Source organism: Oncorhynchus clarkii, chromosome 1 (assembly GCF_045791955.1).
Source record: "Oncorhynchus clarkii lewisi isolate Uvic-CL-2024 chromosome 1, UVic_Ocla_1.0, whole genome shotgun sequence".
Lineage (NCBI taxonomy): Eukaryota > Metazoa > Chordata > Actinopteri > Salmoniformes > Salmonidae > Oncorhynchus > Oncorhynchus clarkii.
This window is the reverse complement of record NC_092147.1, coordinates 88,091,853-88,115,645: the sequence shown is the minus strand read 5'-3', so window position 1 is coordinate 88,115,645 and position 23,793 is coordinate 88,091,853. Positions and strand designations below refer to the sequence as shown.

Genomic DNA, 23,793 nt, shown 5'->3' with positions numbered 1-23,793 from the left:
AGCGTGATATGAATACATATTCTTTAATAAGACGAAGAACACTTTAACAAACTATACAAAACGACCGTGACGCTATACTATAAATGTGCATAAACAGGCAACTAGACATAGACAATAACCCACGAAATACCCAAAGAAGATGGCTGCCTAAATATGGTTCCCAATCAGAGACAACGATACACAACCTGCCTCTAATTGAGAACCAATCTAGGCAACCATAGACATATATAAACACCTAGTTGATAAACAACCCCATAAACCTACAAAACCCCTAGACAAGACAAAAACACATACATCACCCATGTCACACCCTGACCTAACCAAAATATATAAAGAAAACAAAGAATACTCAGGTCAGGGTGTGACAGTGAAGGCCAAAGTCAATGTTTCATCAAATATCTATACACTACAGGTCAAGAGTTTTAAGGGTTTTTCTTTATTTTTTACTATTTTCTACTTTGTAGAATAATAGTGAAGACATCAACACTACGAAATAACACATATGGAATCATGTAGTAAGCAATAAAAGTGTTAAACAAATCCAAATGTATTTTATATTTGAGATTATTTAAAGTAGCCACCCTTTGCCTTGATGACAGCTTTGCACACTCTTGGGATTCTCTCAGCCAGCTTCATGAGGTAGTCAGTCACCTGGTGACGACCTTCTGCTCCTTAGCCCAATTTACTGGCCCTCTCTGGCCTCTCCATGCTTCTCTTCTGTCGTTACCCAGGAGACGCCACGCCGAACATTCTCTTTCCTTCGCTGTTTGTCTGAAATGACGCACACAGACTTACAATTAAGAGTTGGATGACCGTTCAAAACTATTTTTTCCCCAGTCGGAGCTCGTTTTTTTCTGAGTTCCCAGTTGTTTTCAACGCACTGAAGTCGGAAGTTGGAGAATTTCCCGAGTTCCCAGTCATTTTGAACGTTGCGTCACTCTCTGTGTTTCCACTAGTTACCACAGCCACAGAGTCAGAATATCATACAAATGTGGCTATATCATAATAATTCATAAAAACTAACATTTGCTTGGTAGTATCAATATAAGGTTAGGTTTAGTCATGAGTTTAGCAGTGTGTTAAGGTTAGGGTTAAGGTTAGGTTTAAAATTACATTTTAAGAAGATAAATTGGAGAAATAGGCGGGGTTTATAACGTTTTGTTTGCGGTAACCAGTGAGGACACTGCTCTGGCGCTTTCAAGACAACTGTGAACTTGGAAAATATGAGGTCAAATCATGACTTCAGTAATTTTCAGGTCGGAAAATCGGAGCTCTAGAAAGAGGCCCGACTTGGAATTCCAGAAGTCTTGCACGTACTAAGGTCGGAAGTCGGAGATTTCCGAGTTCCCAGTTGTTTTGAACGCGGCATCTCCTATCTCCCTTCGCCGTGACGTAGGGGTGCCTGCACAATCCAACATGGAGTAGCGAGCGATGGGGCTCTAGCGGGGCCACCCCTCGGTAACGCCAGTGCCCATTCAGCAACGCTGAACGGGCCGTCGAAAACCGGGCCCCCAGAATTTAGGAGGCACATGTTTTACTTCACCGTATTACCCTGAGGATTATAAACTTTCGGAGTCTTTATTTTACACAAGCAACTGGTTGGCATGACAAGAAAATGACAGCAGAGAGAGAGAGAGACCTACTGTAGTCTCAGACTGAAGCAAAGAGCGCTGTGTATTCACACAAAGGCAGCGGAGAGATAGGCTTCTACGCGGAATAGAAGGGAAAGGACTGAGGATAGGTGTTGAAAAAAATGACGAGCAAAAAGCATGCACCCGCATTGGGATATAATTTCAGGTGAAACGAGAAAATGATAGAAGAAACACACCCAAGCGAGTAAGTATTATAATAACAATGTATTAAACTTCATTAGCGCTTTTCATTTGGCAGAAAGAATCGCAAAGCGTTGAAAGCAAATCAAACAAGAAGACAATAACACGGCTATATGACACAGTATGTCTGGACTAAGCTATGATTATCGGGCAGAGTTTAACATTTTGAGTGTTTCAAAAAACGGTTCAAAATTAAGATAGCCGGAGGCAAGTAGGTAACTTTTTTAGACCGGGCTAGTAGAAAATATGCCCATAATATCACATGGCACAGATTTTGGACCCGGACTAGTAAGAACTTGCGTTCTACTAACGTTAACCTGGCTGGCCAGGCAGCTTGCAACAGATGGAGCGATTGTCAAATTGGAACCGCACATCCTTAGACTAGTAAATATCGACTCCAATATATATATTTCCCTTTGAGAAATGCTCAACTAAGTTACTTTTTTTGGAAACGAATGTCTTGTGGATCTGTTTTAGTTTCAGTCTTCTCAAAAAATAGTATTTTTACAAAGTTTGAAAATGGTCTGTGGCATGGGGGATTAGGCTATAATATATTGACAGTGAAAGCAGAAGAGGACTGGGGGGGTTTTAGGGCCCCCGCCTTGTTCTAGTCTACTGATTCTGTCTTGCGGAGGGGGAAGGTGGGGTGGTGGTTGCAGCGTGGGTGGATCGGAAACATGCTGTAAAGAAATCAGCAGTAGGGCCTTTTAAAATGTAACCAAGTTCGAAACTCTAGCGTTGTAAAAGTTACTCTATCGACGGATGGGAACAGAGCCTGTCGCTTCTCGTTACTTTGCGGTTGCTATTGTCTCGTAGCCTATGCAACATTCGTTTAGGCCATCGTTCTGTGTTTGTTTGTTCAAGCTGTGGCTGGGGGAACTCTTTTCGGAAGGAGGATATGAGATATCCGATATGCCCCATCCACCATCTCTTTTCACAATCGCTCTCATTTACATAAGCGTTAAAGGGGGTGGGGGTTGCAGCGTGGGTGGATCGGAAACATGTTGTGAAGCGATTAGCAGCGGTAGGGCCTTTTAAAAATGTAACCAAGTTTGAAACAAGTTACAATCTATCGACGGATGGAACAGAGACTGTCGTCTGTTATCTCTTTGTAGCTATTCGTTTGCTTATTTGTGTTTAGGTCATCGTTTGAAAGTATGTTTGCTTCAAACTGTGACTAGGGGAAGAAGTCTTCCCGGGAGCACGTTTCATTCATAAAAACACCAATCGAGGACGACAGGGCTTGTCTTGCAAAGTTTACCTGACAACATCAACCCGTTTTTTAAAAATATATGTTTAGATGTTTAAAATCTATGTCCCGTAGAATTGCGGGACATTATTGCGTGTCATTATTGTAACGTTGGATCGTTATTCCAGTTTATTTGTAGCCTGTTCTAACCCCAGGCTATTCATAAAGTCTGAATCATTGTGCCGTGCCTTCCTTTATCGTGCTCAAATCGAAAGCATTTCAAATGTAAACAGAGGCTCGTCAATAGTCTTGGCATGTATAGCTTTCTGAGTTTTGTCTTTGGGTCGTTTTAATGTTGTTTAGGCCAGGGATTCCCAAACTTTTTCACTCGGTCTCCCCTTTCAGCATTGGGGAACATTTAGGATACAAACGGTTCACACCCTTCTTGTTGGCGGAGAGAGAATTGTGCAGGTCAAGCTTTTCCCGCAATTCTACACATTTGTGGCATGAGTTGTATTGATTTGAATTTTTTTGTATAGAACATTTAGACGTTTTAAAACAACATTTTGGCAAGTCTGTGTATTAATGTGATATTTGGGATAAAAGGCCTAGCAAAATGTCTCTAAGGTCTGCAATGACAAGAGGACAACTAGTTTCACCTCGTGCATTCTGCTTTTACATCATTCAAGAGTAAGATGAAGTTCTGAGTTCCTTATAAAACACACACACACACACACACACACACACACTGGGAGAACCACTGTGATGCAGTTCAATTAGATTTCTAGTAGACTAACATATAGCATAATGTTTGATGCATTGGCCTACTTGTAGGCAAGATCTTTCTTGTTGGCAACCCCTATTTTGGTTTATTCAAGCCTATTATTAATGGCATCAATTTACGGTCTCCTTTATTGTCGATATTCAATAGGCTATTCCCCTTTATAATGCTGCGTGTGCGTGCTGAATCATAGGTAGGCCTATTGCTTTGAAAGCAGAGAGGCTCTGAAGAATGTCGGTCATGCAGATCCTGATAGATAGCTGTCGGAAGGGCGAAGGGCACAGGAGGGGATGTTTGCGTGGCAGTCGCGTGACGCTCGCCCATTCATAAAAACTGTAACCTTCAGCGCGCCCCATTCACCGTGCATAGCTACAGCCAGGGGCCTTGCTACCTTGACATGAGGGCCATTAGTGCGGCAACCAAACAATAAAGACAGGAACCTGTTGTCCTTACACACATCAGGCGAGGCCAAATGCCCAGTTTGTAAAAAGTTATCTGATTTTATTACAGCAATCGGATTAAATGCATATAAATATAATGATTAGTAAGGGCAAAAGCTGCTGTTTATTAAAATACATATTTGATATTCTACTCAATACACATTTGAAGGCTTTATTTTGTATCCGTAATGACACATTGAATACGTTTACAGGCACACTTATAACGCGATATTAAACTGATTATGGTAGTAGGCAGATTATCCAATAGTCATGTAAACACCTTACTCTGCTTCTCTTAATAGGTTTAAAGTCAACATCGAATGAAGCATACGGCGATTAAAACACCCTGTTTTCTGAACACTTTGACAAATGATTAGGACACGTAAACACATTAATCTGCGCATATGATCTGCGCATGTTCTAGCACCAGCCGAGCGAACCCCTCTTTAGCGCGAGTGAAGTGAGTTAGAAACTACAATGTGTGGATCTTTAGAAGTAGTTTTCACAAACTTATAGAACCCAGAATCAAATATGCTTCCCTAAAAGAACATGGACGCTAGGGTAGAACGTTTACATTGGCTAACCGGGCTCTATCTGGGCTATCTGCCTTGTGTCCCGCCACCCACCTCTTTTACGCTGCTGCTACTCTCTGTTCATCATATAGTCACTTTAACCATACCTACATGTACATACTACCTTTTTTGCACGATTGGTTAGAGCCTGTAAGTAAGCTTTTCACTGCAAGGTCTACTACACCTGTTGTATTCAGCGCACGTGACAAAATAAACTTGGATTTGATTGGCAATTTTCTGCATTTATCAGAGTGACGTCGGGTAGCCTGATTTCAGATGTGTTCGTGTAAACAGGATTATTACGGGAAATCGTTATTCTTGCAAAGCATGTAAACGTTTTAATCAAACTATTATATTCATCACATTATTGTAACTGCACTCATTGTCTGCAAAATTAAGGATCCAAATATAAAATTAGTTCTCTGTTGACTTTCTCTCTTTGACACACAAACACACTCACACAGAGAGGACAGACACACAAACACACAGAGAGGACAGACACACATACACACTCACACAGAGAGGACAGACACACAAACACACTCACACAGAGAGGACAGACACACATACACACTCACACAGAGAGGACAGACACACATACACACTCATACAGAGAGGACAGAGATACACACTCACACAGAGAGGACAGACACACATACACACTCACACAGAGAGGACAGACACACATACACACTCACACAGAGAGGACAGACACACATACACACTCATACAGAGAGGACAGAGATACACACTCACACAGAGAGGACAGACACACATACACACTCACACAGAGAGGACAGACACACATACACACTCATACAGAGAGGACAGAGATACACATTCACACAGAGAGGACAGAGATACACACTCACACAGAGAGGACAGAGATACACACAAACACACTCACACAGAGAGGACATACACACATACACACTCACACAGATGGGACGGAGGCACACATACACACTCACACAGATAGGACGGAGGCACACATACACACTCACACAGAGAGGATGGAGGCACACATACACACTCACACAGAGAGGATGGAGGCACACATACACACTCACACAGAGAGGACAGACGCACATATACACTCACACAGAGAGGACAGACGCACATACACACTCACACAGAGAGGACAGACACACATACACACTCACACAGAGAGGACGGACACACATACACACTCACACAGAGAGGACGGACACACATACACACTCACACAGAGAGGACAGACACACATACACACTCACACAGAGAGGACAGACACACATACACACTCACACAGAGAGGACAGAGACACATACAGACACATCTGTCTGTCTGTCTGTCTGTCTCTGTCACTCACTCAGTCACTGTCTGTCTGTCACTCAGTCAGTCAGTCAGTCAGTCAGTCACTGTCTGTCACTCACTCACTGTCTCACTCACTTACTCACTGTCACTCACCTCACTGTCTCACTTATTCACTCACTCACTCAGTCAGTCAGTCACTGTCTGTCACTCACTCACTGTCTCACTCACTCACTCACTGTCACTCACCTCACTGTCTCACTTATTCACTCACTCAGTCAGTCAGTCACTGTCTGTCACTCACTGTCTGTCACTCACTCACTGTCTCACTCACTCACTCACTGTCACTCACCTCACTGTCTCACTTATTCACTCACTATCTCACTCACCTCACTCACTCACTGTCACTCACTCACTCACTCACTCACTGTCTCACTCAGTCAGTCAGTCACTGTCCGTCACTCACTCACTGTCTCACTCACTCACTGTCTCACTCACTGTCTCACTTACTCACTGTCACTCACTCACTGTCTCACTCACTCACTGTCTCACTGACTCACTCACTGTTACTCACTCACTTTCTCACTCACTCACTCACCCACTCACTCACTCAGTCACTCAGTCAGTCAGTCACTGTCTGTCACTCACTGTCTGTCACTCACTGTCTGTCACTCACTCACTGTCTCACTCACTCACTCACTCACTCACTGTCTTACTCACTCACACTAACTCTGTCTCACTTACTCACTGTCACTCACTCACTGTCACTCACTCACTCAGTCTCACTTACTCACTGTCACTCACTCAGTCACTCACTCCTCACTCACTCACTCACTCACTCACTCACTCACTCACTCACTCACTCACTGTCTCTTTCTCACTCACTCACTCACCCACTCACTCACTCAGTCACTCAGTCAGTCAGTCACTGTCTGTCACTCACTGTCTGTCACTCACTGTCTGTCACTCACTCACTGTCTCACTCACTCACTCACTCACTCACTGTCTTACTCACTCACACTAACTCTGTCTCACTTACTCACTGTCACTCACTCACTCAGTCTCACTTACTCACTGTCACTCACTCAGTCACTCACTCCTCACTCACTCACTCACTCACTCACTCACTCACTCACTGTCTCACTGACTCACTCACTCACTCACTCACTCACTCACTCACTCACTCACTCACTGTCACACACTCACTCACTGTCTCACACTCACTCACTCACTCACTCACTCACTCACTCACTCACTCACTCACTCACTGTCTCACTCACTCACACTCACTGTCTCACTTACTCACTGTCACTCACTCACTGTCACTCACTCACTCACTTACTCACTGTCACTCACTCACTTACTCACTCACTCACTCACTGTCACTCACTCACTCACTCACTCACTCACTCACTCACTCACTCTGTGTAGGAATGAGTTGGACCATGTCTTCATAACAGCAGAATGATTAGAAAGGGGAAAGCCTCTCACAACACAGTTGATGCTGTTTCTATGCGTGTCTTTCTAGCATTCGGGGAAAAGTCTATTCTTTTCTCAGCTCATTCAGCTCCAGTCAACATATCTACATGTCATAGAGCTTCAGAGACAACACAAAACAGAAAACACAACATAGCAAGGGGCCTGTGCACACCACCTGGAAAATAATCTAGGGGAAACACTGGCTCCTGAAACAGAGGATAATAGAGGAAGGGAGACAGACACAGAGTGAGAGACAGACACAAAGAGTGAGAGACAGACACAAAGAGTGAGAGACAGACACAAAGAGTGAGAGACAGACACAAAGAGTGAGAGACAGACACAAAGAGTGAGAGACAGACACAGAGTGAGAGAGACAGACACAGAAAGAGCAAGAAAGACAGACAGAAAGAGTGAGACAGAAAGAAACAAAGAGTGAGAGAGACAGACACAGAAAGAGCGAGAAAGACAGACAGAAAGACACAAAGAGCGAGAGAGACAGACACAGAAAGAGCAAGAAAGACACAGAAAGAGAAAGAAAGACACAGAAAGAGAAAGACAGACACAGAAAGAGAAAGACAGACACAGAAAGAGAAAGACAGACACAGAAAGAGAAAGACAGACACAGAAAGAGAAAGACAGACACAGAAAGAGAAAGACAGACACAGAAAGAGAAAGACAGACACAGAAAGAGAAAGACAGACACAGAAAGAGAAAGACAGACACAGAAAGAGCAAGACAGACAGAGTGAGAGAGACAGACACAGAAAGAGCAAGACAGACAGAGTGAGAGAGACAGACACAGAAAGAGCAAGACAGACACAGAAAGAGAAAGACAGACACAGAAAGAGAAAGACAGACACAGAAAGGGGGATACCTAGTCAGTTGTACAACTGAATGCCTTCAACTGAAATGTGTCTTCTGCATTTAACCCTCTGAATCAGAGAGGTGAAGGAGTCATTTAACCCAACTCCTCTGAATCAGAGAGGTGCAGGGTCTGCCTTAATCGACATCCACAGCGCCCGGAGAACAGTGGGTTAACTGCCTTGCTCAGGGGCAGGTCAACAGAATTTTACCTTGTCAGCTCGGGGATTCTATCCATAACCTCTCGGTTACTGGCCCAACACTCTAACCACTAGACCTACCTGCCACCCACCACACACAGAAAGAGACTGACACACGTAGAAAGAGAGAGAGAGAGAGAGCCAGATGGGGAGAGCGAGAACGAGAGAGAGTCCGATTTACCATTGGTCTTGGATGAGGTGAGGTCATTGGAGATTATTGACACTCCAGGCCCCCGAGGGAAAGTTGCATCTAGTAACTGTCAGCTGTAGTTATTGATAACCCTCACATGTCCAGGCAGACACTGTCTTTATTCACCTGTACAGAGGTAATAACTGGACTGTGTGTGTGTGTGCTCGGGAAACACACATGTAAGAGTGGTCAGACAAGTGCAACAGCTGGAAGAGAATCCCAGTCAATAGCAAACCAAGCTTCCAACCCCCTAAAACCCTTCTGGTCTGAGCCAGCAGGACAGAACTGCTCTGTATAATCCCATTCCATATGACACAGAATGTTTGTTCTACATTATGTATTTCTATCTGATCGTTCTATGACATAGTACCTCCATGTCCATAAGCCCCAGCTTTCAGTCATTCTATGTCCGCCCTTCCCTGTCAGCTGTGTGACATCAACAACAGTCACTAAATTCCCATTTGGAAAAAGCGTTTTTCCCTGTTACCTTATTCCGGACTGAACCTGACGTTACCAAGGTGACTCCCTGGCCTTTTCTCATTTGGGAAAAAGTCCATCCTCCACCCTTTGTCCTCGCTCCTCCGTGACCCGGAAACCGATAAGTGGCCGAGTGGTGGAGGAGATGTCAATTGAGTTAGTAGGCGAACGGAAGAGAGTCCTCCCGTCCCCAATAGCCACCTTTCATGGAGGACAGTCATGTGTATCCTACCTGAGTCCTTCACGGAAGACTTTTGAAATGTGTCACGCCCCCTTTGATTCAGCTGTTGTTTTGTTAGAGGAGAAAAGCATGCCAACATTTTAAGAACAATATGCTGCTTATCGTTTTATCTACTAAATGTCTTGCACAACTATCTTCATTTGTTTTGATCACTTTATACATTTATTCCACCCCTGTGAACTTCATTTACATAATGACACACAAGTGGAGGAGAGTCTAATTTCATAAAGGTGCATTTTCATCCACTTCCCCTCTCCTCGATTACCTCTGACCTTTTCAAAAGGATACAAGAGAGGACTCAGGAGCGAGGACGCAGGAGTTGAGCAAATCCATGACAAGAACAAACATGAGGACCCATATAGAAAATAAATCCATGACAAGAACAAACATGATAACCTGTATTGAAAATGAATCCATGACAAGAACAAACATGAGAACTCATATAGAAAATAAATCCATGACAAGAACAAACATGAGAACCCATATAGAAAATAAATCCATGACAAGAACAAACATGATAACCTGTATTGAAAATGAATCCATGACAAGAACAAACATGAGAACCCATATAGAAAATAAATCCATGACAAGAACAAAAATGAGAACCCATATAGAAAATAAATCCATGACAAGAACAAACATGAGAACCTGTATTGAAAATAAATCCATGACAAGAACAAACATGAGAACCCATATAGAAAATAAATCCATGACAAGAACAAACATGAGAACCCATATAGAAAATAAATCCATGACAAGAACAAACATGAGAACCCATATAGAAAATAAATCCATGACAAGAACAAACATGAGAACCCATATAGAAAATAAATCCATGACAAGAACAAACATGAGAACCCATATAGAAAATAAATCCATGACAAGAACAAACATGAGAACCCATATTGAAAATAAATCCATGACATATTTGCCAAGTTAGAAAGTTTTGATCCAATTGAAATGATAGTTGTTCAAGGCCCTTTACATAGAATAGATGTAATGACGCATGTCAACACAGCAAGCTGAAGCCTGGATAAAAACTGCTATTCACACCATTAGCCCCGTAGAAAGTGAATAGAAAACTTTGCAGGCGAGCCACTTAGGGTAAACAACATTTCCCAAGGCAGTCAGGACAGATCTAGGGCCTGAGGTTATCCATACCTCAATCAAACCAATAGGATAGGCTATATTTGAAAAACTATGCACACATTGACATTAGATAGAATTGCCTCATAACCCCTATTTTACACTTCAGAGCCCTAGGTGGGATTATAAGGCAAATGAGATGCAAAATATAATATGGAAGTATTGGAATTTGGAACAAATGATCAGTTTACACACTTATATATACACATACTACCTTTCAGCCGTCAAGCACTGTCGGCTTGCAAAACAGCTAACTTTCATTATCAGTAATAGTCAAACAATGAAAAGCCGTTGTTTGGGGCCCTGATAGAGAACCTCACAGAAATACAATGAAAAGCCGTTGTTTGGGGCCCTGATAGAGAACCTCACAGAAATACAATGAAAAGCCGTTGTTTGGGGCCCTGATAGAGAACCTCACAGAAATACAATGAAAAGCCGTTGTTTGGGGCCCTGATAGAGAACCTCACAGAAATACAATGAAAAGCCGTTGTTTGGGGCCCTGATAGAGAACCTCACAGAAATACAATGAAAAGCCGTTGTTTGGGGCCCTGATAGAGAACCTCACAGAAATACAATGAAAAGCCGTTGTTTGGGGCCCTGATAGAGAACCTCACAGAAATACAATGAAAAGCCGTTGTTTGGGGCCCTGATAGAGAACCTCACAGAAATACAATGAAAAGCCGTTGTTTGGGGCCCTGATAGAGAACCTCACAGAAATACAATGAAAAGCCGTTGTTTGGGGCCCTGATAGAGAACCTCACAGAAATACAATGAAAAGCCGTTGTTTGGGGCCCTGATAGAGAACCTCACAGAAATACAATGAAAAGCCGTTGTTTGGGGCCCTGATAGAGAACCTCACAGAAATACAATGAAAAGCCGTTGTTTGGGGCCCTGATAGAGAACCTCACAGAAATACAATGAAAAGCCGTTGTTTGGGGCCCTGATAGAGAACCTCACAGAAATACAATGAAAAGCCGTTGTTTGGGGCCCTGATAGAGAACCTCACAGAAATACAATGAAAAGCCGTTGTTTGGGGCCCTGATAGAGAACCTCACAGAAATACAATGAAAAGCCGTTGTTTGGGGCCCTGATAGAGAACCTCACAGAAATACAATGAAAAGCCGTTGTTTGGGGCCCTGATAGAGAACCTCACAGAAATACAATGAAAAGCCGTTGTTTGGGGCCCTGATAGAGAACCTCACAGAAATACAATGAAAAGCCGTTGTTTGGGGCCCTGATAGAGAACCTCACAGAAATACAATGAAAAGTCGTTGTTTGGGGCCCTGATAGAGAACCTCACAGAAATACAATGAAAAACCGTTGTTTGGGGCCCTGATATGACTAGAATGGTTCTTCCTATAATTAGAATGATCAATATGACTAGAATTGTTCTTCCTATAATTAGAATGATCAATATGACTAGAATGGTTATTCCTATAATCAGCCTGTCATGATAGGGTTATTGTATGTCATATGCAAACTAGGAATATGAGTAGATCAGCCAACCTCTATGTCCATAACTGACCCCAGTCTGTCTGTAGGTAGTTTACCAGTCCCTTGGTGCAGCAACTGACCTCACTGCCTCTATCACACAGAATGGGACTGCCCCTCAGGTCTGCAGCTGGCCTCACTGCCTCTATCTCTATCACACAGAATGGGTCTGCCCCTCAGGTCTGCAACTGGCCTCACTGCCTCTATCTCCTGAAGCAGGCCTTGGTAACAGGGGCGGCAGGGTAGCCTAGTGGTTAGAGCGTTGGACTAGTAACAAGTTCAAACCCCCGAGCTGACAAGGTACAAGGTACAAATCTGTCGTTCTGCCCCTGAACAGGCAGTTAACCCACTGTTCCTAGGCCGTCATTGAAAATAAGAATTTGTTCTTAACTGACTTGCCTGGTTAATTAAAGGTAAAATACAAACAAAAAAAAACAGATTAGATTCCCATCACACACAGTCTACCTGAAGCAGGCCTAGGTAACAGATTAGAACCCCATCACACAGTCTACCTGAAGCAGGCCTAGGTAACAGATTAGATTCCCATCACACACAGTCTACCTGAAGCAGGCCTAGGTAACAGATTAGAATCCCATCACACAGTCTACCTGAAGCAGGCCTAGGTAACAGATTAGAACCCCATCACACAGTCTACCTGAAGCAGGCCTAGGTAACAGATTAGATTCCCATCACACACAGTCTACCTGAAGCAGGCCTAGGTAACAGATTAGAATCCCATCACACAGTCTACCTGAAGCAGGCCTAGGTAACAGATTAGAACCCCATCACACAGTCTACCTGAAGCAGGTCTAGGTAACAGATTAGAATCCCATCACACAGTCTACCTGAAGCAGGCCTAGGTAACAGATTAGAACCCCATCACACAGTCTACCTGAAGCAGGCCTAGGTAACAGATTAGAATCCCATCACACAGTCTACCTGAAGCAGGCCTAGGTAACAGATTAGAACCCCATCACACAGTCTACCTGAAGCAGGCCTAGGTAACAGATTAGATTCCCATCACACACAGTCTACCTGAAGCAGGCCTAGGTAACAGATTAGAACCCCATCACACAGTCTACCTGAAGCAGGCCTAGGTAACAGATTAGATTCCCATCACACAGTCTACCTGAAGCAGGCCTAGGTAACAGATTAGAATCCCATCACACAGTCTACCTGAAGCAGGCCTAGGTAACAGATTAGAACCCCATCACACAGTCTACCTGAAGCAGGCCTAGGTAACAGATTAGAATCCCATCACACAGTCTACCTGAAGCAGGCCTAGGTAACAGATTAGACTCCCATTACACAGTCTACCCGAAGCAGGTCTAGGTAACAGATTAGAATCCCATCACGCAGTCTACCTGAAGCAGGTCTAGGTAACAGATTAGAATCCCATCACACAGTCTACCTGAAGCAGGCCTAGGTAACAGATTAGAACCCCATCACACAGTCTACCTGAAGCAGGCCTAGGTAACAGATTAGAATCGCATCACACAGTCTGCTAGGAAGGAGTGGTGGAGGGATGGACGCCACTCAGACAGACAGACTCTACGTCTCTGTCTTTTAATGACCTGTGTGTTTGATGAGGTGTGACCACGAGGGAGGGTTTGGAAGGAGCCAGGATAGGCAGAAGTTAGTAGCTGTTGTGTGTGTGTGTGTGTGTGTGTGTGCGCGTATGTGTGTGTGGTTATGTGCACACCCTTCTCTTGCCCGGTGCAGTCGGTCTGTGTTGTGGCCTGACCTCAGATTATAGGGTCTGTCTGTCTGTCTGTCTGCTGTGTTTCACCCTGCTGTCGTCACAGGGTGGTGGATATGTTACTACCCTCTCATATGAATTCCTCTCAGTTCAGACCAGATCTACAGCCTATCTGTATCACAGTGAGACAGACCAGCTAGACAGTCGTATGTCATTGTGGATGAGAGCTACTCTCCATGTTTTTATTTGGCCAGTTTCAACAACAATACATATGTCTGTCATATATTTACAGTCGTCTGGTGGCTGTATGCAGACTGAAGGCAGAGACGCTGTCTGCTGGTGACTCATGCAGCGCGCGCGTGTGTGTGTTCGTGTGTGAGGCAGACTCAATCCAACCTACCTGAATTGACTGAAGAGCTTGTGCATTATGTTGTATGGACCTCCACCAGTTTGCATGGTTCTGTTCTGACTTACATGGTGTTGTTGGTACCCTGATGGTTCTGTTCTGACTTACATGGTGTTGTTGGTACCCTGATGGTTCTGTTCTGTCTTACATGATGTTGTGTTGTTGGTACCCTGATGGTTCTGTTCTGACTTACATGGTGTTGTGTTGTTGGTACCCTGATGGTTCTGTTCTGACTTACATGATGTTGTGTTGTTGGTACCCTGATGGTTCTGTTCTGACTTACATGATGTTGTGTTGTTGGTACCCTGATGGTTCTGTTCTGACTTACATGATGTTGTTGGTACCCTGATGGTTCTGTTCTGACTTACATGATGTTGTTGGTACCCTGGTGGTGCTGTTCTGTCTTACATGATGTTGTGTTGTTGGTACCCTGATGGTTCTGTTCTGTCTTACATGATGTTGTGTTGTTGGTACCCTGATGGTTCTGTTCTGTCTTACATGATGTTGTGTTGTTGGTACCCTGATGGTTCTGTTCTGACTTACATGGTGTTGTTGGTACCCTGATGGTTCTGTTCTGTCTTACATGATGTTGTGTTGTTGGTACCCTGATGGTTCTGTTCTGACTTACATGGTGTTGTTGGTACCCTGATGGTTCTGTTCTGTCTTACATGATGTTGTGTTGTTGGTACCCTGATGGTTCTGTTCTGACTTACATGATGTTGTGTTGTTGGTACCCTGATGGTTCTGTTCTGACTTACATGATGTTGTTGGTACCCTGATGGTTCTGTTCTGACTTACATGATGTTGTTGGTACCCTGGTGGTTCTGTTCTGTCTTACATTATGTTGTGTTGTTGGTACCCTGATGGTTCTGTTCTGACTTACATGATGTTGTTGGTACCCTGATGGTTCTGTTCTGACTTACATGATGTTGTTGGTACCCTGGTGGTTCTGTTCTGTCATACATGATGTTGTGTTGTTGGTACCCTGATGGTTCTGTTCTGACTTACATGGTGTTGTGTTGTTGGTACCCTGATGGTTCTGTTCTGACTTACATGATGTTGTGTTGTTGGTACCCTGATGGTTCTGTTCTGTCTTACATGATGTTGTGTTGTTGGTACCCTGATGGTTCTGTTCTGACTTACATGATGTTGTGTTGTTGGTACCCTGATGGTTCTGTTCTGACTTACATGATGTTGTTGGTACCCTGATGGTTCTGTTCTGACTTACATGATGTTGTTGGTACCCTGGTGGTTCTGTTCTGTCTTACATGATGTTGTGTTGTTGGTACCCTGATTGTTCTGTTCTGACTTACATTATGTTGTTGGTACCCTGATGGTTCTGTTCTGACTTACATGATGTTGTTGGTACCCTGATGGTTCTGTTCTGACTTACATGATGTTGTTGGTACCCTGGTGGTTCTGTTCTGTCTTACATGATGTTGTGTTGTTGGTACCCTGATGGTTCTGTTCTGACTTACATGATGTTGTTGGTACCCTGATGGTTCTGTTCTGACTTACATGATGTTGTTGGTACCCTGGTGGTTCTGTTCTGTCATACATGATGTTGTGTTGTTGGTACCCTGATGGTTCTGTTCTGACTTACATGGTGTTGTGTTGTTGGTACCCTGATGGTTCTGTTCTGACTTACATGATGTTGTGTTGTTGGTACCCTGATGGTTCTGTTCTGTCTTACATGATGTTGTGTTGTTGGTACCCTGATGGTTCTGTTCTGACTTACATGATGTTGTGTTGTTGGTACCCTGATGGTTCTGTTCTGACTTACATGATGTTGTTGGTACCCTGATGGTTCTGTTCTGACTTACATGATGTTGTTGGTACCCTGGTGGTTCTGTTCTGTCTTCCATGATGTTGTGTTGTTGGTACCCTGATTGTTCTGTTCTGACTTACATTATGTTGTTGGTACCCTGATGGTTCTGTTCTGACTTACATGATGTTGTTGGTACCCTGGTGGTTCGGTTCTGTCTTACATGATGTTGTGTTGTTGGTACCCTGATGGTTCTGTTCTGACTTACATGGTGTTGTGTTGTTGGTACCCTGATGGTTTTGTTCTGACTTACATGATGTTGTGTTGTTGGTACCCTGATGGTTCTGTTCTGTCTTACATGATGTTGTGTTGTTGGTACCCTGGTGGTTCTGTTCTGACTTACATGATGTTGTGTTGTTGGTACCCTGATGGTTCTGTTCTGACTTACATGATGTGATGTTGTTGGTACCCTGGTGGTTCTGTTCTGTCTTACATGATGTTGTGTAGTTGGTACCCTGATGGTTCTGTTCTGACTTACATGATGTTGTGTTGTTGGTACCCTGATGGTTCTGTTCTGACTTACATGATGTTGTGTTGTTGGTACCCTGATGGTTCTGTTCTGTCTTACATGATGTTGTGTTGTTGGTACGCTGATGGTTCTGTTCTGACTTACATGGTGTTGTGTTGCTGGTACCCTGATGGTTCTGTTCTGACTTACATGATGTTGTGTTGTTGGTACCCTGATGGTTCTGTTCTGTCTTACATGATGTTGTGTTGTTGGTACCCTGGTGGTTCTGTTCTGACTTACATGATGTTGTGTTGTTGGTACCCTGATGGTTCTGTTCTGACTTACATGATGTGATGTTGTTGGTACCCTGGTGGTTCTGTTCTGTCTTACATGATGTTGTGTTGTTGGTACCCTGATGGTTCTGTTCTGACTTACATGGTGTTGTGTTGTTGGTACCCTGATGGTTCTGTTCTGACTTACATGATGTTGTGTTGTTGGTACCCTGATGGTTCTGTTCTGACTTACATGATGTTGTGTTGTTGGTACCCTGATGGTTCTGTTCTGTCTTACATGATGTTGTGTTGTTGGTACGCTGATGGTTCTGTTCTGACTTACATGGTGTTGTGTTGCTGGTACCCTGATGGTTCTGTTCTGACTTACATGATGTTGTGTTGTTGGTACCCTGATGGTTCTGTTCTGTCTTACATGATGTTGTGTTGTTGGTACCCTGATGGTTCTGTTCTGACTTACATGATGTTGTGTTGTTGGTACCCTGATGGTTCTGTTCTGTCTTACATGATGTTGTGTTGTTGGTACCCTGATGGTAATCAGGTAGACTAAACTGTATGGAGGGCAGATAGCCTGTATTCTGTTCATTTCTACTGGCTAGTCTATATGGCCATCAGTCTATCACCCCAAATGACCTCACGACACCATTCACTTCAGTCATTCTTTGCAATTTCCTCTACTCTCCCTCCCCCACCTCCTCCCCTACCGTCCTCTTCCCTCCTCCTCCTCCTCCTCTGTCCTGTGTAGTTATTGAGAGGAGGCTGGGCTGGTGTTGTGTCAGGTTACCATACAGTATACGGCTGGGCCCTCAATGAAGTCTCTATTTCTATCAATGAAGTCTCTCTATTTCTATCAATGAAGTCTCTCTATTTCTATCAATGAAGTCTCTCTATTTCTCTCAATGAAGTCTGTCTCTCCCTCTCTCTCTCACAATGAAGTCTCTCTATTTCTCTCATAATGAAGTCTCTCGCTCTCTCTCTCTCTCTCATAATGAAGTCTCTCTATTTCTCTCAATGAAGTCTCTCTATTTCTCTCATAATGAAGTCTCTCTCTCTCTCTTTCATAATGAAGTCTCTCTCTCTCTCAATGAAGTCTCTCTATTTCTCTCAATGAAGTCTCTCTATTTCTCTCAATGAATTCTGTCTCTCCCTCTCTCAATGAAGTCTCTCTCTCTCTCATAATGAAGTCTCTATTTCTCTCAATGAAGTCTCTCTATTTCTCTCAATGAAGTCTCTCTCCCTCTCTCTCTCCCAATGACGTCTCTCTCTCTCTCAATGAAGTCTCTCTCTCTCTCAATGAAGTCTCTCTCTCTCTCAATGAAGTCTGTCTCTGTCTCTCTCTGTGTCTCTCTCTCTCTCTCTGAAGTCTCTCTCTCTCTATCTCTCAATGAAGTCTGTCTCTCTCTGTGTCTCTCTCTCTCTCTCTCTCAATGAAGTCTATCTCCCAATGAAGTCTCTCTCTCTCTCTCAATGAAGTCTCTCTCTCCCAATGAAGTCTCTCTCTCTCTCTCAATGAAGTCTCTCTCTCTCTCTCTCTCTCTCTCTCTCTCTCTCTCTCTCTCTCTCAATGAAGTCTCTCTCTCTCAATGAAGTCTCTCTCTCTCAATGAAGTCTCTCTCTCTCAATGAAGTCTCTCTCTCCCAATGAAGTCTCTCTCTCCCAATGAAGTCTCTCTCTCCCAATGAAGTCTCTCTCTCTCTCTCTCTCTCTCTCTCTCTCTCTCTCTCTCTCTCTCTCTCTCTCTCTCTCAATGAAGTCTCTATCTCTCTCTCTCTCTCTCTCTCAATGAAGTCGCTCTCTCTCAATGAAGTCTCTCTCTCTCAATTAAGTCTCTCTCTCTCTCAATGAAGTCTCTCTCTCTCAATGAAGTCTCTCTCTCTCTCTCAATGAAGTCTCTCTCTCTCAATGATGTCTCTCTCTCTTTCTCTCAATGAAGTCTCTCTCTCTCAATGAAGTCTCTCTCTCTCTCAATGAAGTCTCTCTCTCTTTCTCTCAATGAAGTCTCTCTCTCTCAATGAAGTCTCTCTCTCTTTCTCTCAATGAAGTCTCTCTCTCAATGAAGTCTCTCTCTCTCTCAATGAAGTCTCTCTCTCTTTCTCTCAATGAAGTCTCTCTCTCAATGAAGTCTCTCTCTCTCAATGAAGTCCCTCTCTCTCTCAATGAAGTCTCTCTCTCTCTCTCAATGAAGTCTCTCTCTCTAAATTAAGTCTCTCTCTCTCAATTAAGTCTCTCTCTCACAATGAAGTCTCTCTCTCCCAATGAAGTCTCTCTCTCCCAATGAAGTCTCTCTCTCTCTCTCTCTCTCTCTCTCTCTCTCTCTCTCTCTCTCTCAATGAAGTCTATATCTCTCTCTCTCTCTCTCTCTCAATGAAGTCTCTCTCTCTCAATGAAGTCTCTCTCTCTCTCAATGAAGTCTCTCTCTCTCAATGAAGTCTCTCTCTCTCTCTCAATGAAGTCTCTCTCTCTCAATGATGTCTCTCTCTCTTTCTCTCAATGAAGTCTCTCTCTCTCAATGAAGTCTCTCTCTCTCTCAATGAAGTCTCTCTCTCTTTCTCTCAATGAAGTCTCTCTCTCAATGAAGTCTCTCTCTCTCTCAATTAAGTCTCTCTCTCTTTCTCTCAATGAAGTCTCTCTCTCAATGAAGTCTCTCTCTCTCAATGAAGTCCCTCTCTCTCTCAATGATGTCTCTCTCTCTCTCTCAATGAAGTCTCTCTCTCTAAATTAAGTCTCTCTCTCTCTTTCTCTCAATGAAGTCTCTCTCTCAATGAAGTCTCTCTCTCTCTCTCAATGAAGTCTCTCTCTCTCTTTCTCTCAATGAAGTCTCTCTCTCAATGAAGTCTCTCTCTCTCTCAATGAAGTCCCTCTCTCTCTCAATGAAGTCTCTCTCTCTCTCTCTCAATGAAGTCTCTCTCTCTCAATGAAGTCTCTCTCTCTCTCAATGAAGTCTCTCTCTCTCAATGAAGTCTCTCTCTCCCAATGAAGTCTCTCTCTCCCAATGAAGTCTCTCTCTCTCAATGAAGTCTCTCTCTCCCAATGAAGTCTCTCTCTCTCTCTCTCTCTCTCTCTCTCTCTCAATGAAGTCTCTATCTCTCTCTCTCTCTCTCTCAATGAAGTCGCTCTCTCTCAATGAAGTCTCTCTCTCTCAATGAAGTCTCTCTCTCTCTCAATGAAGTCTCTCTCTCTCTCAATGAAGTCTATCTCTCTCAATGAAGTCTCTCTCTCTCAATGAAGTCTCTCTCTCTTTCTCTCAATGAAGTCTCTCTCTCAATGAAGTCTCTCTCTCTCAATGAAGTCTCTCTCTCTTTCTCTCAATGAAGTCTCTCTCTCAATGAAGTCTCTCTCTCTCTCAATGAAGTCTCTCTCTCTTTCTCTCAATGAAGTCTCTCTCTCAATGAAGTCTCTCTCTCTCAATGAAGTCCCTCTCTCTCTCAATGAAGTCTCTCTCTCTCTCTCAATGAAGTCTCTCTCTCTAAATTAAGTCTCTCTCTCTCTTTCTCTCAATGAAGTCTCTCTCTCAATGAAGTCTCTCTCTCTCTCTCAATGAAGTCTCTCTCTCTCTTTCTCTCAATGAAGTCTCTCTCTCAATGAAGTCTCTCTCTCTCTCAATGAAGTCCCTCTCTCTCTCAATGAAGTCTCTCTCTCTCTCTCTCAATGAAGTCTCTCTCTCTCAATGAAGTCTCTCTCTCTCTCAATGAAGTCTCTCTCTCTCAATGAAGTCTCTCTCTCCCAATGAAGTCTCTCTCTCCCAATGAAGTCTCTCTCTCTCAATGAAGTCTCTCTCTCCCAATGAAGTCTCTCTCTCTCTCTCTCTCTCTCTCTCTCTCTCTCTCAATGAAGTCTCTATCTCTCTCTCTCTCTCTCTCAATGAAGTCGCTCTCTCTCAATGAAGTCTCTCTCTCTCAATGAAGTCTCTCTCTCTCTCAATGAAGTCTCTCTCTCTCTCAATGAAGTCTATCTCTCTCAATGAAGTCTCTCTCTCTCTCTCTCAATGAAGTCTCTCTCTCTTTCTCTCAATGAAGTCTCTCTCTCTTTCTCTCAATGAAGTCTCTCTCTCTCAATGAAGTCTCTCTCTCTCTCTCTCAATGAAGTCTCTCTCTCTTTCTCTCAATGAAGTCTCTCTCTCAATGAAGTCTCTCTCTCTCAATGAAGTCTCTCTCTCTTCTCTCAATGAAGTCTCTCTCTCAATGAAGTCTCTCTCTCTCTCTCAATGAAGTCTCTCTATCTTTCTCTCAATGTTGTCTCTCTCTCAATGAAGTCTCTCTCTCTCTCAATGAAGTCCCTCTCTCTCTCTATGAAGTCTCTCTCTCTCTCTCTCTCTCTCTCTCTCAATGAAGTCTCTCTCTCTCAATGAAGTCTCTCTCTCTCTCAATGAAGTCTCTCTCTCTCAATGAAGTCTCTCTCTCCCAATGAAGTCTCTCTCTCCCAATGAAGTCTCTCTCTCTCAATGAAGTCTCTCTCTCCCAATGAAGTCTCTCTCTCTCTCTCTCTCTCAATGAAGTCTCTATCTCTCTCTCTCTCAATGAAGTCGCTCTCTCTCAATGAAGTCTCTCTCTCTCAATGAAGTCTCTCTCTCTCTCAATGAAGTCTCTCTCTCTTTCTCTCAATGAAGTCTCTCTCTCAATGAAGTCTCTCTCTCTCAATGAAGTCCCTCTCTCTCTCAATGAAGTCTCTCTCTCTCTCTCAATGAAGTCTCTCTCTCTAAATTAAGTCTCTCTCTCTCTTTCTCTCAATGAAGTCTCTCTCTCAATGAAGTCTCTCTCTCTCTCAATGAAGTCCCTCTCTCTCTCAATGAAGTCTCTCTCTCTCTCTCTCAATGAAGTCTCTCTCTCTCAATGAAGTCTCTCTCTCTCTCAATGAAGTCTCTCTCTCTCAATGAAGTCTCTCTCTCCCAATGAAGTCTCTCTCTCCCAATGAAGTCTCTCTCTCTCAATGAAGTCTCTCTCTCCCAATGAAGTCTCTCTCTCTCTCTCTCTCTCTCTCTCTCTCTCAATGAAGTCTCTATCTCTCTCTCTCTCTCTCTCAATGAAGTCGCTCTCTCTCAAAGAACTCTCTCTCTCTCAATGAAGTCTCTCTCTCTCTCAATGAAGTCTCTCTCTCTCTCAATGAAGTCTATCTCTCTCAATGAAGTCTCTCTCTCTCTCTCTCAATGAAGTCTCTCTCTCTTTCTCTCAATGAAGTCTCTCTCTCTCAATGAAGTCTCTCTCTCTCTCTCTCAATGAAGTCTCTCTCTCTTTCTCTCAATGAAGTCTCTCTCTCAATGAAGTCTCTCTCTCTCAATGAAGTCTCTCTCTCTTCTCTCAATGAAGTCTCTCTCTCAATGAAGTCTCTCTCTCTCTCTCAATGAAGTCTCTCTATCTTTCTCTCAATGAAGTCTCTCTCTCAATGAAGTCTCTCTCTCTCTCAATGAAGTCCCTCTCTCTCTCAATGAAGTCTCTCTCTCTCTCTCTCTCTCTCTCAATGAAGTCTCTCTCTCTCAATGAAGTCTCTCTCTCTCTCAATGAAGTCTCTCTCTCTCAATGAAGTCTCTCTCTCCCAATGAAGTCTCTCTCTCCCAATGAAGTCTCTCTCTCTCAATGAAGTCTCTCTCTCCCAATGAAGTCTCTCTCTCTCTCTCTCTCTCAATGAAGTCTCTATCTCTCTCTCTCTCAATGAAGTCGCTCTCTCTCAATGAAGTCTCTCTCTCTCAATGAAGTCTCTCTCTCTCTCAATGAAGTCTCTCTCTCTCTCAATGAAGTCTATCTCTCTCAATGAAGTCTCTCTCTCTCAATGAAGTCTCTCTCTCTCAATGAAGTCTCTCTCTCTTTCTCTCAATGAAGTCTCTCTCTCTCAATGAAGTCTCTCTCTCTCTCTCAATGAAGTCTCTCTCTCTTTCTCTCAATGAAGTCTCTCTCTCAATGAAGTCTCTCTCTCTCAATGAAGTCTCTCTCTCTTTCTCTCAATGAAGTCTCTCTCTCAATGAAGTCTCTCTCTCTCTCTCAATGAAGTCTCTCTCTCTCTTTCTCTCATTGAAGTCTCTCTCTCAATGAAGTCTCTCTCTCTCAATGAAGTCTCTCTCTCTCTCTCAATGAAGTCTCTCTCTCTAAATGAAGTCTCTCTCTCTTTCTCTCAATGAAGTCTCTCTCTCAATGAAGTCTCTCTCTCTCAATGAAGTCTCTCTCTCTTTCTCTCAATGAAGTCTCTCTCTCAATGAAGTCTCTCTCTCTCTCAATGAAGTCTCTCTCTCTCTCAATGAAGTCTCTCTCTCTCTTTCTCTCAATGAAGTCTCTCTCTCAATGAAGTCTCTCTCTCTCAATGAAGTCTCTCTCTCTTTCTCTCAATGAAGTCTCTCTCTCAATGAAGTCTCTCACTCTCTCTCAATGAAGTCTCTCTCTCTCTCTCAATGAAGTCTCTCTCTCAATGAAGTCTCTCTCTCTCAATGAAGTCCCTCTCTCTCTCAATGAAGTCTCTCTCTCTCTCTCAATGAAGTCTCTCTCTCTAAATGAAGTCTCTCTCTCTTTCTCTCAATGAAGTCTCTCTCTCAATGAAGTCTCTCTCTCTTTCTCTCAATGAAGTCTCTCTCTCAATGAAGTCTCTCTCTCTCTCAATGAAGTCCCTCTCTCTCTCAATGAAGTCTCTCTCTCTCTCTCAATGAAGTCTCTCTCTCTAAATGAAGTCTCTCTCTCTCTTTCTCTCAATGAAGTCTCTCTCTCTCTCTCTCTGTTGTATTTAGAAGACTAGTACAATTTTTTAATTGTATTTAGAAGCCTAGTACTATTGATTAGTTGTATTTAGAACCCTAGTACTATTGATTAGTTGTATTTAGAACCCTAGTACTATTGATTAGTTGTATTTAGAAACCCAGTACTATTGATTAGTTGTATTTAGAAGCCTAGTACTATTGATTAGTTGTATATGATGGAAGGTGATGTACATCCCCAGTACTATTGATTAGTTGTAT

At 43.2% G+C, this 23,793-nt stretch overlaps 1 protein-coding gene across 1 annotated transcript in view; it reads left to right on the top strand.

Annotated features, from left to right (window-relative positions):
• The first annotated feature begins 1,399 nt into the window (after window positions 1–1,399).
• Window positions 1,400–23,793, top strand: part of LOC139418196 (sprouty-related, EVH1 domain-containing protein 2-like) — a 37,654-nt gene continuing 15,260 nt past the window's right edge. Inside the window, exon 1 of the mRNA XM_071167466.1 lies at window positions 1,400–1,836. Within this exon, the coding sequence (XP_071023567.1) occupies window positions 1,811–1,836 (26 nt within the window). The 5' untranslated portion in view covers window positions 1,400–1,810. The remainder of the gene's footprint in view (window positions 1,837–23,793) is intronic.